This window comes from Equus quagga, chromosome 21 (assembly GCF_021613505.1).
Source record: "Equus quagga isolate Etosha38 chromosome 21, UCLA_HA_Equagga_1.0, whole genome shotgun sequence".
NCBI classification, from domain to species: domain Eukaryota; kingdom Metazoa; phylum Chordata; class Mammalia; order Perissodactyla; family Equidae; genus Equus; species Equus quagga.
The window spans coordinates 38,338,643-38,353,314 of record NC_060287.1 but is presented as its reverse complement, the minus strand read 5'-3'; the positions used below and the strand labels follow the sequence as shown (position 1 = coordinate 38,353,314).

The 14,672-nt window shown below is 39.6% G+C and overlaps 1 protein-coding gene and 1 non-coding gene across 7 annotated transcripts in view; one reads left to right on the top strand and one right to left on the bottom strand.

Moving 5' to 3' along the window:
* LOC124231397 (heat shock factor 2-binding protein) overlaps nt 1–14,672 on the top strand; it is a 107,186-nt gene that overhangs the window by 17,066 nt on the left and 75,448 nt on the right. For all 6 annotated transcript variants that reach the window (XM_046648182.1, XM_046648183.1, XM_046648184.1 and 3 more), the window contains 2 exons: nt 8,269–8,418; nt 10,224–10,356. In XM_046648182.1, coding sequence (XP_046504138.1) covers nt 8,269–8,418; nt 10,224–10,356 — 283 coding nt within the window. The remainder of the gene's footprint in view (nt 1–8,268; nt 8,419–10,223; nt 10,357–14,672) is intronic.
* On the bottom strand, nt 1,168–1,229 carry LOC124231575 (U7 small nuclear RNA). Its single transcript, XR_006886602.1, has one exon. It is a non-coding gene; the product is annotated as a U7 small nuclear RNA (small nuclear RNA).

Sequence of the window (14,672 nt, the reverse complement as noted above, 5' to 3'; positions counted from 1 at the left end):
TAAGTAAATACATCAGGGTTTGATTATTGTTTTCCCTTTTTTATTTTATTTATTTTATTTTTAATTTTTTTTGGTGAGGAAGACTGGCCCTGAGCTAACATCTGTTGCCAATCTTCCTCTTTTGCTTGAGGAAGATTGTCGCTGAGCTAACATCTGTGCCAGTCTTCCTCTATGTTTGGTATATGGGATGCCGCCACAGCATGGCTTGATGTGTGGTGTGTAGGTCCATGCCTGGGATCCAAACCTGTGAACTCTGGCCTGCTGAAGCGGAGTACACAAACTTAACCACTATGCCACCAGGCCAGCCCCTATTGTTTATTTTTTAAAAGCAGCTTTATTGAGGTATGTTTTGTATACCATAAAATTCACGTGTTGTAAAAGTATAGTTTGATAATTTTTAGTAAACTTGTGCACTTGTACAACTATTGCCCCAATCCAGTTTGTCCTTTGGTTAAAAATTTTTTTTTTGAGGAAGATTAGCCCTGCACTAACATCCACCACCAGTCCTCTTTTTGCTGAGGAAGATTGGCCCTGAGCTAACATAAGTGCCCATCTTCCTCTACTTTTTATATGTGGGATGCCTACCACAGCATTGCTTGATGAGTGGTGTGTAGGTCTGTGCCCAGGATCCGAACCTGTGACCCTGGGCCACTGAAGCAGAGCACGCATGCTCAACCACCACACCACTGGGCCGGCTGTTTGGTAAAGTGTTTTTGAGATAATTATAGATTCACAGGAAGTTGCAGAAAGTCCTCTATACCCTTTACCCAGTTTCCCTCAGTGGTAGCATGCTGTGTAACTAGGATACCAGGTAAGAGCCAGGGCATTGACACGGGTGCAGTCCACAGAGCTCACTCGGGTTTCACCAGTTTCACCTGTACTTGTGTGTATTTAATGAGTTTCACATATACCCATCTGTGTGTGTGCATAGGTCTGTGCCAGTTTATCATGTATAGATTCGTGTCACCACCACCATGCTCCGGATACAGAGCTGTCCCTCACTGCAGAGATCTCCTGCTACCACATTTCAGGCACACCCACCCTGTCCCTGTGCCTACCTCCTGGCAACTGCTAGTGCATAGTTGCCACACATTAATCTCTATAATTTTATTTCAAGCATGTCACCAAAATGGAATAATTCAGAATATAGCATTTTTTGGGGAGGAGGAGGGTCTTCCAGTGAGGACTGGAAAACCTGCTAAACAAATTCTAAAAGAGCTTTAACACTTAGCGTATAACCTTTTGATATTGGCTTTTTCACTCAGATCCGTGCAAGTCGTTGTGTGTGTCAGTAGTTGTTCCTTTGTGTGGCTGCGTGGTGTTCCATGATGTGGAACATCAGTTTGTTTGGCTGTCTCCCACTGAGAGACATTTGGCTTGTTTCCAGATTTTTGCTGTTGTGAGTAAAGGTCCCGTGAACACCCGTGTCTAGGCTTTTGTGGGAATGTATGTGGGAGTGTGTGTTTTCATTTCTCTGGGATAAGTGCCTAAGAGTGCAATTGCTGGGTCGTGTGGTAAGTGCGTGTTCAGTTTTGTAAGAAATTGCCAAATTGTTTTCCAGAGTGGCTGCACCATTTTACATTTCCACCAGCAATGTGTTAGTGATTCACTTCTTCCACATCCCAACTAGCATTTGGTGTTATTACTATTTTTTATTTTAGCCATTTTGATAATGTGTCGTGGTTTTAATTTGCGTTGCCCTAATGGCTGTAATGGTATTGAACATCTTTGTGTGTTCTTATTTTCTGTCAGTATATCCTCTTCTGTAAAATAGCTGTTCGTGTCTTTTGCCCATTTTCTAATTGGATTTTTTTTTTTTACTGTTGACTTTAAAGAGTTCTTGATATAGTCTAGATAAAAGTCCTTTATTTGATATGTGGTTTACAGATATTTTCTTCCAGTCTGTAGCTTGTCTTTTCGTCTTTTTCATAGGGCCTTTCGGAAGAGCAAAAGTTTTAAATTGGGATGAAGTCCAATTCGTTGATTTCTCCTTTCCTGGATCGTACTTTTCCTGTTATGTCTAAGAACTTTTCACCCAGCCCTGGGTCCTAATAGCTTCTTCTGTTGTTTTTCCTGACAGTTTTATATTTTATGTTTAAGTTCGTGATCCATTTTGAGTTATTGTTCGTATAAGGTGTGAACTTAGGTTGATTTTTTCTCTTTTGGCCTATGGTTGTCCAGTTGCTGCAGCACCATTTGTTGACAAGATCTTTTGTTGCCTGGCTTGCTTTTGCCTCTTTGTCAGTAGTCAGCTGGGCGTCTTTGCCTCGGTCTCTCTGTGCTCTGGTCCGCTGATGGTTCTCCCACCGGTGCTCTCTGTCTTACTCCTGTGGCTGTGTGGGAAGCCTGGGCTCTGGGTAAAGGGCTTCTTCCCATTTAGTTCTTCTTCCTCAAAACTGTCTGAACAGGTCCTTTACTTTTTCATATAAATTTTATAATCTCATCTATGTCTACAAAAATTCTTGCTTGGATTTTTATGGGAATTGTGTTACATCTGCAGATCAGTTTGGGGGGAATTAATATGTTTCTTATGTTGAGTCTTTCAATCCATAAACAAAGTATGTCTTTTCATTTATTTAGGCTATCTTTAATTTCTTTCATCAGCAGTTTGTAATTTTCAATGTATCCATCTTGCAAGTTTTGTTAGATTTTTACCCAAGTATTTCATTTTCCTTGGAGCGATTGAAAATGGTGGTGTACTTTTAATTTTGGTTTCTGCTTTTTTGTTGTTAATATTTAGAAATGCAATTGCTTTTTGTGTGTTGATCTTGTATCTAGTGACCTGGCTGAACTCATTTATGAGTTCTAGGACTTTTTTGTAGATTCCTTGAGATATTTTTATATAGACAATTGTATCATTTGTAAATAGGGACAGTTCTGTTTCTTCCTTCTGCTTGGTATGCCTTTTATTTCTTTGTCTTGCCTTATTGCACTGTCTGGAACTTGCAGCATTATGGACGAAGGAGAGTGGTGAGAGTGGACATTATTACCTTGCTGCTCATCTTGGGGGAAAGCACTGAGTCCTCCACCGTTAAGTATGATTTTTACAAAATAGGCTTTTTTTTTAAGAGAAGTTTTAGGTTCACAGAAAAATTGAGTGGAAAGTACAGAGATTTCCCCTATACTCCTTGCCCCCACTCATGCATAGCCTCCCCTATTATAAACATAAATATGATTTTAGCTGTAGGTTTTTTGTAGATGGTTTTTATCAAGTTGAGGAAGTTTCCCCTATTCCTAGTTTGCTGAGAATTTTTAGCATGAGTAAGTGCTGGATTTTGCCCAATTTTTAGAACATTTCTATCACATATCAGTTTGTCGTTAGTCCTTGCTTTCCTGCCCGGCCCAGGCAACCCCTCATCTCCTTTCTGTCTCTATAGATTTGCCTTCTCTGAATCTTTTGTAGAAGTGGAATCATATAATATGTAGTCTTTTGTGCCTGGTGTAGTGTTTTGGAAGTTCATTAATATTAGCATACGTCAATTGTTTGTTCTTTTTATTGTTGAATAATATTCCATTGGATGGTCATCACTTGATGGACATTTAGATTATTTCCAATATAGCATATAATCTTTTGTATTTCTGAAGTGTCCACTGTAATTTCTCCTCTTTCCTTTCTGATTTCATTTATTTGAGCCTTCTCTCTTTTTTTCTTAGTGAGCCTGGTTAACGGTTTGTCAATTTTGTTTATCTTTTTAAAGAACTATTTCTTAGTTTCATTGATTTTTTTCTGTTGTTTTTTTAGTCTCTATTTCATTTATTTCTGCTCTGATTTTTATTATTTCCTTCCTTCTACTGATTTTGGGCTTTATTTGTTCTTCTTTTCCCAGTTCCTTTAGGTGCACTGTTAGATTATTTGAGATTTTTCTTGTTTGTTGAGGTAGGCCTGTATTGTTGTAAACTTCCCTCTTAGAACTGCTTTTGCTGTATCCCATAGATTTTGGCATGTCATATTTTCATTTTTATTTGTCCCAGGTATTTTTTGATTTCTCCTTTGATTTTTTCGTTGACCCAGTCGTTGTTCAGTAGAATTTTGTTTAATCTCCACGTATTTGTGGCTCTTCTGATTTTCTTGCTGTAGTTGATCTCTAGTTTCATATCACTGTGGTCCAAAAAGATGCTTCGTATTATTTCGATCTTCTTAAATTTATTGTTTTGTGGCCTAACATGTGATCTATCCTGGAGAATGTTCAGTGTGCATTTGAAAAGAATGTGTATTCTGCGGTTTTTGGATGGAACGTTCTGTATATATCAGCTAAGTCCATCGGTGTCATTTAAGGCCAGTGTTTCCTTATTGATCTTCTGTTTGGATGATCTATCTATTGGTGTAAGTGGAGTGTAAAACTCCCCTACTCTTATTGTATTTCTGTTTCTCCTTTTTTTGTCTGTTAATAATTGCTTTTTATATTTAGGAGTTCCTATGTTGGGTGCGTAGATAATTACAAGGGTTGTAGCCTCTTGTTGGATGGTTCCCTTTGTCATTATGTAGTGCCCTTCTTTGTCTCTTGTTACAGTTTTTGTTTTAAAGTCTATTTTGTCTGATATAAGTATTGCTACCCCTGCTTTCTTTTCTTTGCCATTTGCATGGAATATCTTTTTCCATCTTTCACTTTCAGTTTGTGAGTGACTTTAGGTCTGAAGTGTGTCTCTTGTATGCAGCATATATATATGGGTCTTGTTTTTTTATCCAATTAACCACTCTCTGCCTTTTGATTGGAGCATTTAGTCCATTGACATTTAAAGTAGCTGTTGATAAGTATGTACTTATTGCCATTTTGTTACTTTTTTTCTGGGTGTTTTAGTAGTTTCCCCTATTCCTTTCTTCTTCTCTTGCTCTCTTCCCTTGTGGTTTAATGGCTTTCTTTAGTGTTATGTTTGGGTTCCTTTCTCTTAATTTTTTGTGTATTTGTTATAGGTTTCTGGTTTGTGATTACTGTGAGGTCCATATATAATAACCTACGTATATCATGATCTGTATTAAGTTGGTCTCTTTAGTTTGACCTCTTGCTAAAAGCTCTACTCTTTTACTCCGCTTCTCCTACATTTTGTGTTTTTGATATCATATTTAACCTCTTTTTTTTCTTTTTTTGGTGAGTAAGATTTGTTTTAAGCTAACATCTGTTGCCAGTCTTCCTCTCTTTTTTTTTTCTGCTTGAGGGAGATTAGCCCTGAGCTAACATCTATGCCACTCTTCCTCCGTTTTGTGTGTGGGATGCTGCCACAGCGTGGCTTGCCAGGTGGTGTAGGTCTGCACCCGGGATCTGAACCCGCAAACCTGGGCTGCCGAAGTGGAGCACGCTGGACTCAACCACTACAGCATAGGGCCGTCCCCTCTAACCTCTTCTTTGTGTGTGTGTGTATCTGTTACCCTTTTATGATGGAAATAGGTAATTTTAGTACTTTTGTCTTTTGACCTTCATATTAGCTTCATAGGTGGTTGATCTGCTACCTTTACTGTATATTTACCTTTACCAGTGATTGTATTTTTTTTGATAGTTTTCTTATTCCTATTTGTGGTCTTCTCTTTTCCACTTAAATAACTCCCTTTAGCATTTCTTGTAAGGCTAGTTTCTTGGTGATAAACTCCTTTAGTTTTTGCTTGCCTGGGAAACTCTTTATCTCTCTTTCCATCCTGAATGATAACCTTGCTAGGTAAAGTATTCTTGGCTGTAAGTTTTTTCCTTTCAGCACTTTAAATATATCATGCCGCTCCATTCTAGCCTGTAAGGTTTCTGCTGAGAAGTCAGCTGGTAGCCTTATGGGGTTTCCTTTGTATGTCATTTGTTGCCTTTCTCTTGTGGCTTTTAGGATTCTCTCTTTATCTTTAATTCTTGACATTTTAATTATGATGTGTTTTGGTGTAGGCCTCTTTGGGTTTATCTTGTTTGGTGCTCTCTGTGTTTTCTATACCTGGATGTCTGTTTCATTCCTTAGGAAAGTTTTCAGCTTTATTTCTCTCTCCCTTTCTCTTTCTCTTCTCCTTCTTGGACACCTATAATATGGGTGTTAGTGCGCTCGATGTTGTCCCAGAAGTCTCTTTGACTGTCCTCGTTCTTTTTAATTCTTTTTTCTTCTGTCTGTTCAGCTTGGGTGATTTCCTCTAGTCTTTCTTCCAACTCGCTGATCCATTCTTCTGTATCATCTACTCTGCTTTTGAGTCCCTCTAGTGAAGTTTTTATTTCCGGTGTTGTATTTCCTTCAGGGAAAGATTTGTTCCTTAAGATTGCTCCTGGCGGGCTAGAAGGTAGCTTTTTTTCTCCCCAGAAAGGAGTTTCTGCCTTTTCCACCTCTGTCAACAGTGTCCCTTCTTGTGGGGGGTTCTTTTTATCTAGTTTTCAGTTCTCTCTCAGGGGTAATTGTTCCAAGAGTACTTGTAAATTTTTTGTGTCCCTTGGAGGAGGTGAGTTCAGAGTCCACCTATGCTGCCATCTTGACCTAACTCTCTGTTTTTGAAATCAGGTAATGTCAGTCCTCTCACATTGTATTTCTTTTTCAAACATTTTTTTGGCATTTCCATGTGAACTTTAGAATCAGATTATGAATTTGTACAAAAAAGCCTGCTAAAATTTTGATAGTGATTGTGTTCAATCTGTATATCAGTTTGGGGAGAATTACCGTCTTACCAATATCGAGTCTTCCAGTCCATGAACGTGGTATATCTTTCCATTTGTTTAGCTCTTCTTTTAATTTTTCTCATAATGTGTTATAGTTTTTACTGTACAGGTCTTGAACTACTTTCTTAAATTTTTTCTTAAGTATTTTCTTATTTTGATGTTTTTCTGAGTGGAATTATTTTCTTTGAGTTTCTCTTGGTGTTATTGTACTATCTGTGCAGCCCTTGTTGGGCATATCTGCTTACAACCACCAAATGTGACCCTAGTGAACACTGTCCTTCTCAGCAGTTCTTGTGTGATCTTGCAGAAGAACCACCGTAACCAGACTAATTGGAATGCAGGCTGCTTCAACTGTGAGAAAAGCTGGAATTCTGAAAGGACATGCTGTGATAGAGCTTTTGCATACGTCACCCCAACTTGAGTGGGTTCAGCTACAGACGCCTGAAGATCGAATCTAGGAATCTAGACTATTGTTATGATGAAGTCAGATGTTAAAAACCCAGAGTTTATAAGTCACATAAAGCAGTGTTAGCATGTGTTGTAGGCTCAGTGACCATTTTTTCTCGTAAATTGTGTGAATATATGTGAACATGTATGAAGCTTTAAATCTCAAATGCGTCATCCCCAGGTAGATGTGACTGGCCACCTTAGGCCAAGTTATGAAGTGAACAGACTTTGACTTGTGGCCCACTGCTCCCTTTCTTCCCCTAGGCAAAAAGCCCCTCTACTCTAATTGTCCTGCACTCACCTCTCTAAAAGAAAAGCCTAAAACGTCTAATATACTCAACTTTGTGGACTGTTGAGCCAATTAGACTTTGGTATAAATGCATTTAGCTTGGTGTTTATATTTTTGAGTTTCATGAAGTGAGGAAATGCTCTCATCTTTTAAGGGAATGTCAGGTAGTAAGGAATAGTGAAACTGGAGGTGGTGGTTGGGGAGGGCAGGAAGCCCCACATCACCCAAGACTCACCTGAAGGTGTGCCTGTAGGAGTGCTTGTGTGCTCAGAGGGGACATTGGGAGGACAGTTCACTTGTTAAGAGCCCTGGCTGACACTTGCCTGCTACGTTTCTTCAGAAGCCGCTGGTGGGGGGCGGGTGAGAAGTCTTTCCTGGCCTCCCTCTTCTCCTGACACGGGCGCTTAGCTTGCTGTGCCAGGGCACGCCTGGGAGGCCCTGCCTTCATACTGCTCTCCTGCCTCTGCTCCCATCTTTCCTACCTGGTCTTAGCTGTGTCATGTGGTGTTTTTACAGTGGAGGGGGCAGCTCCTTTGTTAGAGATGTTGCTCTGTGTGGACTACTGTCAGGTTGGTACTCTGTTCAGGTGTCCCAGTTGGTGCCGGTCCTGGGTAGAGCCACTTGGGACCTGAGATGCCTCATGTTTTCATTTTACTTAAAGAAGACGAATTCAAGTCTTTGGTGGCATTTGTAAACTCTAATGCAGTAGTGTGTTCTTTTCTAAGAGTGTTATTTTTGCCTCTGAAGTTTTTTAAAAAATATGGATTATGGCTTTCTAGGGACTGGTTTTCATTTACCAACTGTTTTCTATAATTCTGCATGCATTTCTTTAAGAAATATCTTTGAAAGAGGAAACACAATAGAGATATTTCAAGGTTGAATGCTATTCATTTTTCTGATTTTATTTTGTTTTGATTTCAGGAGAAACTGGTTCTTCGACAGCAGCTGAATGAAGCGAAGCAGCAGCTCCTGCAGCAGGCAGAGTATTGTACGGAGATGGGAGCAGCAGCCTGTACTCTTTTGTGGGGTGTCTCCAGTAGCGAGGAGGTCGTCAAAGCCATTCTAGGAGGGGTGAGTACGACCAGTGGGCTGTCTGGGTATTGTTGATTAGCGCTATGTGACTGAGAGAGTCCAGCGCAGCTATGAGGGTGCTTACAGGCTAAGTCCATTTCTTTTGTTCATTCGTCACTGGTTTTGGAACACCAACTGTGTAGGGTCCATTGTAACCCGGTACTCTGGAGTATGTGAAGTGAATGAAATAAGATCCCTTCTCTCCTGGAGTCTGTGTGGTGTTTGTGGAGATGATACCACTTCAGTCTTATTACTTGACATTTACATGTATTTAACAAAGTTTAGAGTGCTTTGCCTATGTTAATTCCGTGGGTAATGTAATATTTAATTTATTGAATGTTATGTTATTTAACATACGTACGTTAATAGTGCACACACATGCACATGATGGAATTTCACCGAGGAAGAGAGATCTGAAATGAGCCTTGATTAACTTGTATGGGTGGCAGTGGCAGAAAAGGAGGAAGGTGGCTCAAGAGGAGGGAAACAGTGTAATCAAAGGCAGAGAGCGCGAAGTCCCAGGTTGGTTTTAGGCACAGCGTGTGGGTCAGCTGACACAGTGTGTGAAGGGTCAAGTGGGAAAGTCGGGGAAATAAGGCATAAAAGGTAGGATGGAATGTGATTTTGGATGACCTTAAATGTCAGGTTGATGATGGATTCCTGAAGGATTTTTGAGTAAAAGAGTGATAGGACAAGAGAACAATTGTGCAGAGATGAACCTGACAGAGAGGATAGGTAGAAGGTGGGGTTGTGGGTATGGAGACTAGACAGGAAGACTCATTGGAAGGCCATCCCAGTGGCTCAGGCTGGAGTGAGTTCAGCAGGCCCCTGATATGATAGGGGGGATGGGAAGGGAGGAGAGCCATGGTGATTGAGGCAAGTGTCGTGACAGGGCAGACTCAACAGCTGAGAGCGAGAGGAGCTGAGGAGGAGGATGGTGGGTTGACTCTGGGAGAATGCTGTGGTCATGAATGGGAGTAGAAGTCAAGAGGAGGATGTTTTGTGAGAGGCCAATAATAAATCACTTATCACTTACAGAAATAAAAACTGTGTGACTTTAGGTGGAGAGATTAAATACATTTTAAAATTTATTGAACTTATTGAGGTATAATTTATATACCAGAAAATTCATCCTTTTGCAAGTGTACAATTTAGTGGTTTTTAGCTAATTTCCAGAGTTGTGTAATCGTCACCACAATCCAGTCTTAGAACATTTATATCACCCCACGAAGTTCCCTTGTGCCATTTGTAAATGCATTGGTTTTAAAATTACTCCTTAGAATCCTAGCACCCCCAAGGAAGGGCTTCAAAGGTTCTGCAAACTCGGAAGTACTGTTTGCCACATAATGAAGATTTAAACTGCCAGATGAGCCTGTTCACTATCTTTATCTCTTCTACATGTTGAGATTTCAGTTCAGATCTTATTTGAAAAGCAGTTCTGTCAAAGGTTTGAAAACCTCTGGTTTCATGCCTAGAACAGAGAACATATTTTCCTAGTATATTTCTAGTATATTTTTGGATGAGTTCATCCCAGTACTTCCATCATTGTGTAAATCTGAGCTGTTTCCTATATATATATATATATTTATTTATTTTACTCTTTCCATCATCAGTCTTCAGTCTTCTGCATACCTCAAACTTCTTTTTTCTGATCTTTTTGATTGAATCTTTTAATGAAAGAATAGACTTGAAAATATTGTTACTGTAGTTAAAACCAGAGTGTGTCTTCTGTGTTGTGCACTTTTAAAACGTTTTCATGCTGGTATCTGTGAAAGAGTCTGGTATTTTCCTTTCCAAACTTTCAGGATAAAGCTTTGAAGTTTTTCAGCATCACTGGTCAAACAATGGAGAGTTTTGTGAAGTCACTGGACGGGGATGTCAAGGAGCTTGATTCTGACGAAAACCAGTTTGTTTTTGCTCTGGCCGGAATCGTAACAAGTGAGTAATTCTTTTCAAACGTAGTGACTGTTGGAAGGGTGTTCTAGAGCGGTGACTCCAGTCAGGGGTGTGTGTGCATAAATCTGTCAGGAACGTTTTCAAATCTTGTGTGATTCTTACCCTGGAAATCTGACTCAGTAGCGCAGGGATAGGTACCAGGGGTGTATTGCGGACCATCACCGCAGGCGACTCTGGTAACCATCCGTAAGAACGATTGATCTTAGGAACCAGGGTGAGGTGCATGTTCTCTTCAGTTCTGTACCCCAACAGAAGTCAAAACACAACTGTAAGTTTAGCTCCTTGTTATTTGGAATCGTCATCGTTTTACTAATGTCTAGCTTGAGTAAAGGCCCTAAGTTGAGCTTAAGCTAAGCCCTTGCTGTTGTTTTGGTACAACAGTTAAAGAATTCCAAAAACCTCAATTGTCTCTTTAGTAAATTTCTCCCAAAGATTATAGATAGAGTTATGATAGAATTCTATGGCAAAACTACTGTCGAGGATAAAGCCAAATGGTTAAATGATAACTGATAGCCTAGCGTAGTAGGGGGTGGTCTGTACTAGTGAGTGTTAAGTCTCTTTGTTCTGAAGTCAGTGAAATAGTTCAGTATATTGCTATGGCTTATTTTTTACATTGCTCTTTCATCTCTGCTGTGTCCTATACCACCCTTAGGGCAAGGCTCTGCTATTAAAGAGAAAGGAAATTTTATCATGGCATTATCCTTCCTCTACTGCAATCCTAATGAAATAGATCCTGTGTAGACAGTTTCTTCATAATCCCTTAAAAGTTGATGATACTTCTGGGGTAGGTGTTGAGACTCAGAGGGTCTCTACAGCGGCCCTCATTTAGCCAGCGCTTTAATCAACCCCAGCACGGCATTATGTGCTTCCATCATAGCGCCTGCAGCGAGAGGAGGCTTGCTTTGCTCTACCGTTTACAAGTGTTTTAAGGTCTTTTTTTTTTTAAAAGAAGTCTGCAAATTTGATGATTAGATTTTCTGCTATTTGCAGGTGACCCCAAAGGTCTGTGACATATGTGATTTGTCGTTCTGCTGGGTTGTGAATTTGAACTGCCTGAGTTGCTGGCTGGTGTGTAGCGGGGAGGCAGTTGGCCAGTGGGTGAACCGGCCTGTTGCCCAGCATACAGGCTCAGCTTACCTTTGTGTTTCCCTGCTTGGAGTAGCTCACATAGGAACTCTCACCAAGACTTGGAAAGTGGCACTTACGTTTTTCACTTACACGCTGATGAACTTTACTGGAAAGATTACATACTATGGTGGTGTTTTATTAAAGTGCTGCTTTGCAGACATCTCGGGGCTTATGCATCTCACATACCAAGACTCTGTTCTATGAGGAGTAGGCAGTATAGCAGAGACCTTGGGTTAGCTGTCAAACAGATCTTCTGCCTTCTGAAACAAGGATTCTTATTTTAAATTTACATACAGTAAACTCACCCATTACGGTTTTTTTTCTCACCTTTTTACAGTTCTATGAGTTTTGACAAATGCGTATAGTCATGTAACCACTCAGATTAAGAACAGTTCCATTACTTCCCCCAATACTCCCCCCATCGTCCTCATCACCTCTTTCTTTTTTTTTAAATTTTTTATTGAGTTCATAATAGTTTACATCATTGTGAAATTTTGTTTGTACATTATTCCTTGACTGTCACCGCATAAGTGCTCCCCTTCACCCCCTGTGCCCATCCCCCACCCCCTTCCCCTGGTAACCACCAAAATGTTTTCTTTGTCCATGTGTTTGTTCATATTCCACATATGAGTGACATCATCTGGTGTTTGTCTTTCTCAGTCTGGCTTTTTCGCTTGGCATAATTCCCTCCAGGTCCATCCACATTGTTGCAAATGGGATGATTTTGTCTTTTTTTGTGGCTGAGTAGTATTCCATTGTATATATCCACCACATCTTCTTTATCCAATCATCAGTTGACGGGCACTTGGATTGTTTCCATGTCTTGGCTATTGTGAATGGTGCTGCAATGAACGTAGGGCTACATATGTTACTTTTGATTGTTGATTTCAAGTTGTTTGGGTAGATACCCAGTAGTGGGATAGTTGGGTCATATGGTAGTCCTATTTTTAGTTTTTTGAGGAATCTCCCTGCTGTTTTCTGTAGTGGCTGCACCAGTTTGCATTCCCACCAGCAGTGTATGAGAGTTCCCTTTTCTCCACATCCTCTCCAACATTTGTTATTTTTAGTCTGAGTGATTATAGCCATTTTAACAGATGTAAGGTGGTATCTTAGTGTAGTTTTGATTTGCATTTCCCTGAGGATTAGTGATGTTGAACATCTTTTCATGTGCTTATTGGCCATCTGTGTATCTTGTTTGGAAAAATGTCTGCTCACATCCTCTGCCCATGTTTTGATCGAGCTGTTTGTTTTTTTGTTGTTGAGTTGTGTGAGTTCTTTATATATTATGGAGATTAACTCCTTGTTGGATATATGATTTGCAAATATTTTCTCCCAGTTGATGGGTTGTCTCTTTGTTTTGATCCTAGTTTCTTTTGCCTTCCAGAAGCTCTTTAGTCTAATGAAGTCCCACTTGTTTATTTTTTCTTTTATTTCCCTTGTGAAACGAAAAGCTGAGAAGACATGGTATTTGAAAAGATCCTTTTAAGTTCCATGTCAAAGAGTATTCTACCTATATTATCTTCCAGGAGTTTTAGGGTTTCAGGACTTATCTTCAGGTCTTTGATCTATTTTGAGTTTATTTTTGTGTATGATGTGAGATAATGGTCTACTTTCATTCTTTTGCAGGTGGCTGTCCAGTTTTCCCAACACCATTTATTGAAGAGACTGTCTTTTCTCCATTGTATGTTCTCAGCTCCTTTGTCGAAGATTAGCTGTCCATAGATGTGCGGTTTTATTTCTGGGCTTTCACTTCTGTTCCATTGATCTGTGTGCCTGTTTTTGTACCAGTGCCATGCTGTTTTGATCACTATGGATTTGTAGTACGTTTTGAAGTCAGGGATTATGATGCCTCTAGCTTTGTTCTTTTTTCTCAGGATTGCGTTAGCAATTTGGGGTTTTTGGTTGCTCCATATGAATTTTAGGATACTTTGTTCTATTTCTGTGAAGAATGTTGTTGGGGTTCTGATTGGGATTGCATTGAATCTGTAGATTGCTTTGAGTAGTATGGCCATTTTATGTTTATTCTTCCAATCCATGTGCATGGAATCTCTTTCCATCTCTTTGTGTCATCATCTGTTTCTTTCAGTAAGGTCTTATAGTTCTCATTGTATAAGTCCTTCACCTCCTTGGTTAAATTTATTCCTATATATTTTATTCTTTTTGTTGTGATTGCAAATGGAATTGTATTCTTGAGTTCTCTTTCTGTAAGTTCGTTATTAGAGTATAGAAATGCAACTGACTTTTGTAAGTTGATTTTGTACCCTGCAACTTTACTGTAGTTGTTAATTATTTCTGATAGTTTTCTGATGGATTCTTTAGGGTTTTCTGTAAACAAGATTGTGTCATCTGCAAACAGCGTGAGTTTCACTTCTTCACTCCCTATTTGGATTCCTTTTATTCCTTTCTCTTGCCTAATTGCTGTGGTCAAAACTTCCAGTACTATGTTGAATAAGAGTGGTGATAGTGGGCACCCTTGTCTCGTTCCTGTTCTCAGGGGGATGGCGCTCAGTTTTTGCCCATTGAGTATGATGTTGGCTGTGGGTTTGTCCTATATGGCCTTTATTATGTTGAGGTAACTTCCTTCTATCCCCATTTTGTTAAGAGTTTTTCTCATAAATCGTTGTTGGATCTTGTCAAATGCTTTGTCTGCATCTATTGAGATGATCATGTGGTTTTTATTCCTCATTTTGTTGATGTGGTGTATCACTGATTGATTTGCGGATGTTGAACCATCCCTGTGTCCCTAGTATAAATCCCACTTGATCATGATATATGATTGTTTTGATGTATTGCCAAATTCAAGTTGCCAGTATTTTGTTGAGGATTTTTCCATCTATGTTCATCAGCGGTAGCGGCCTGTGGTTTTCCTTTTTGTGTTATCCTCATCAGGCTTTGGTATCAGAATGATGTTGACCTCATAGAATGTGTTACGAAGTGTTCCATCTTCCCAAAGTTTCTGGAGTATCTTGAGAAGGATAGATATTAAATCCTCTCTGAAAGTTTGGTAGAATTCTCCAGGGAAGCCATCTGGTTCTGGGCTTTTATTTTTTAGAATGCTTTTCATTACTGTTTCAGGCTCTTTACTTGTGATTGGTTTTTTCAGATTGTCTATCTCTTCTTGATTCAGCTTTGGGAGGTTGTAAGAGTCTAAGAATTTATCCATTTCCTGT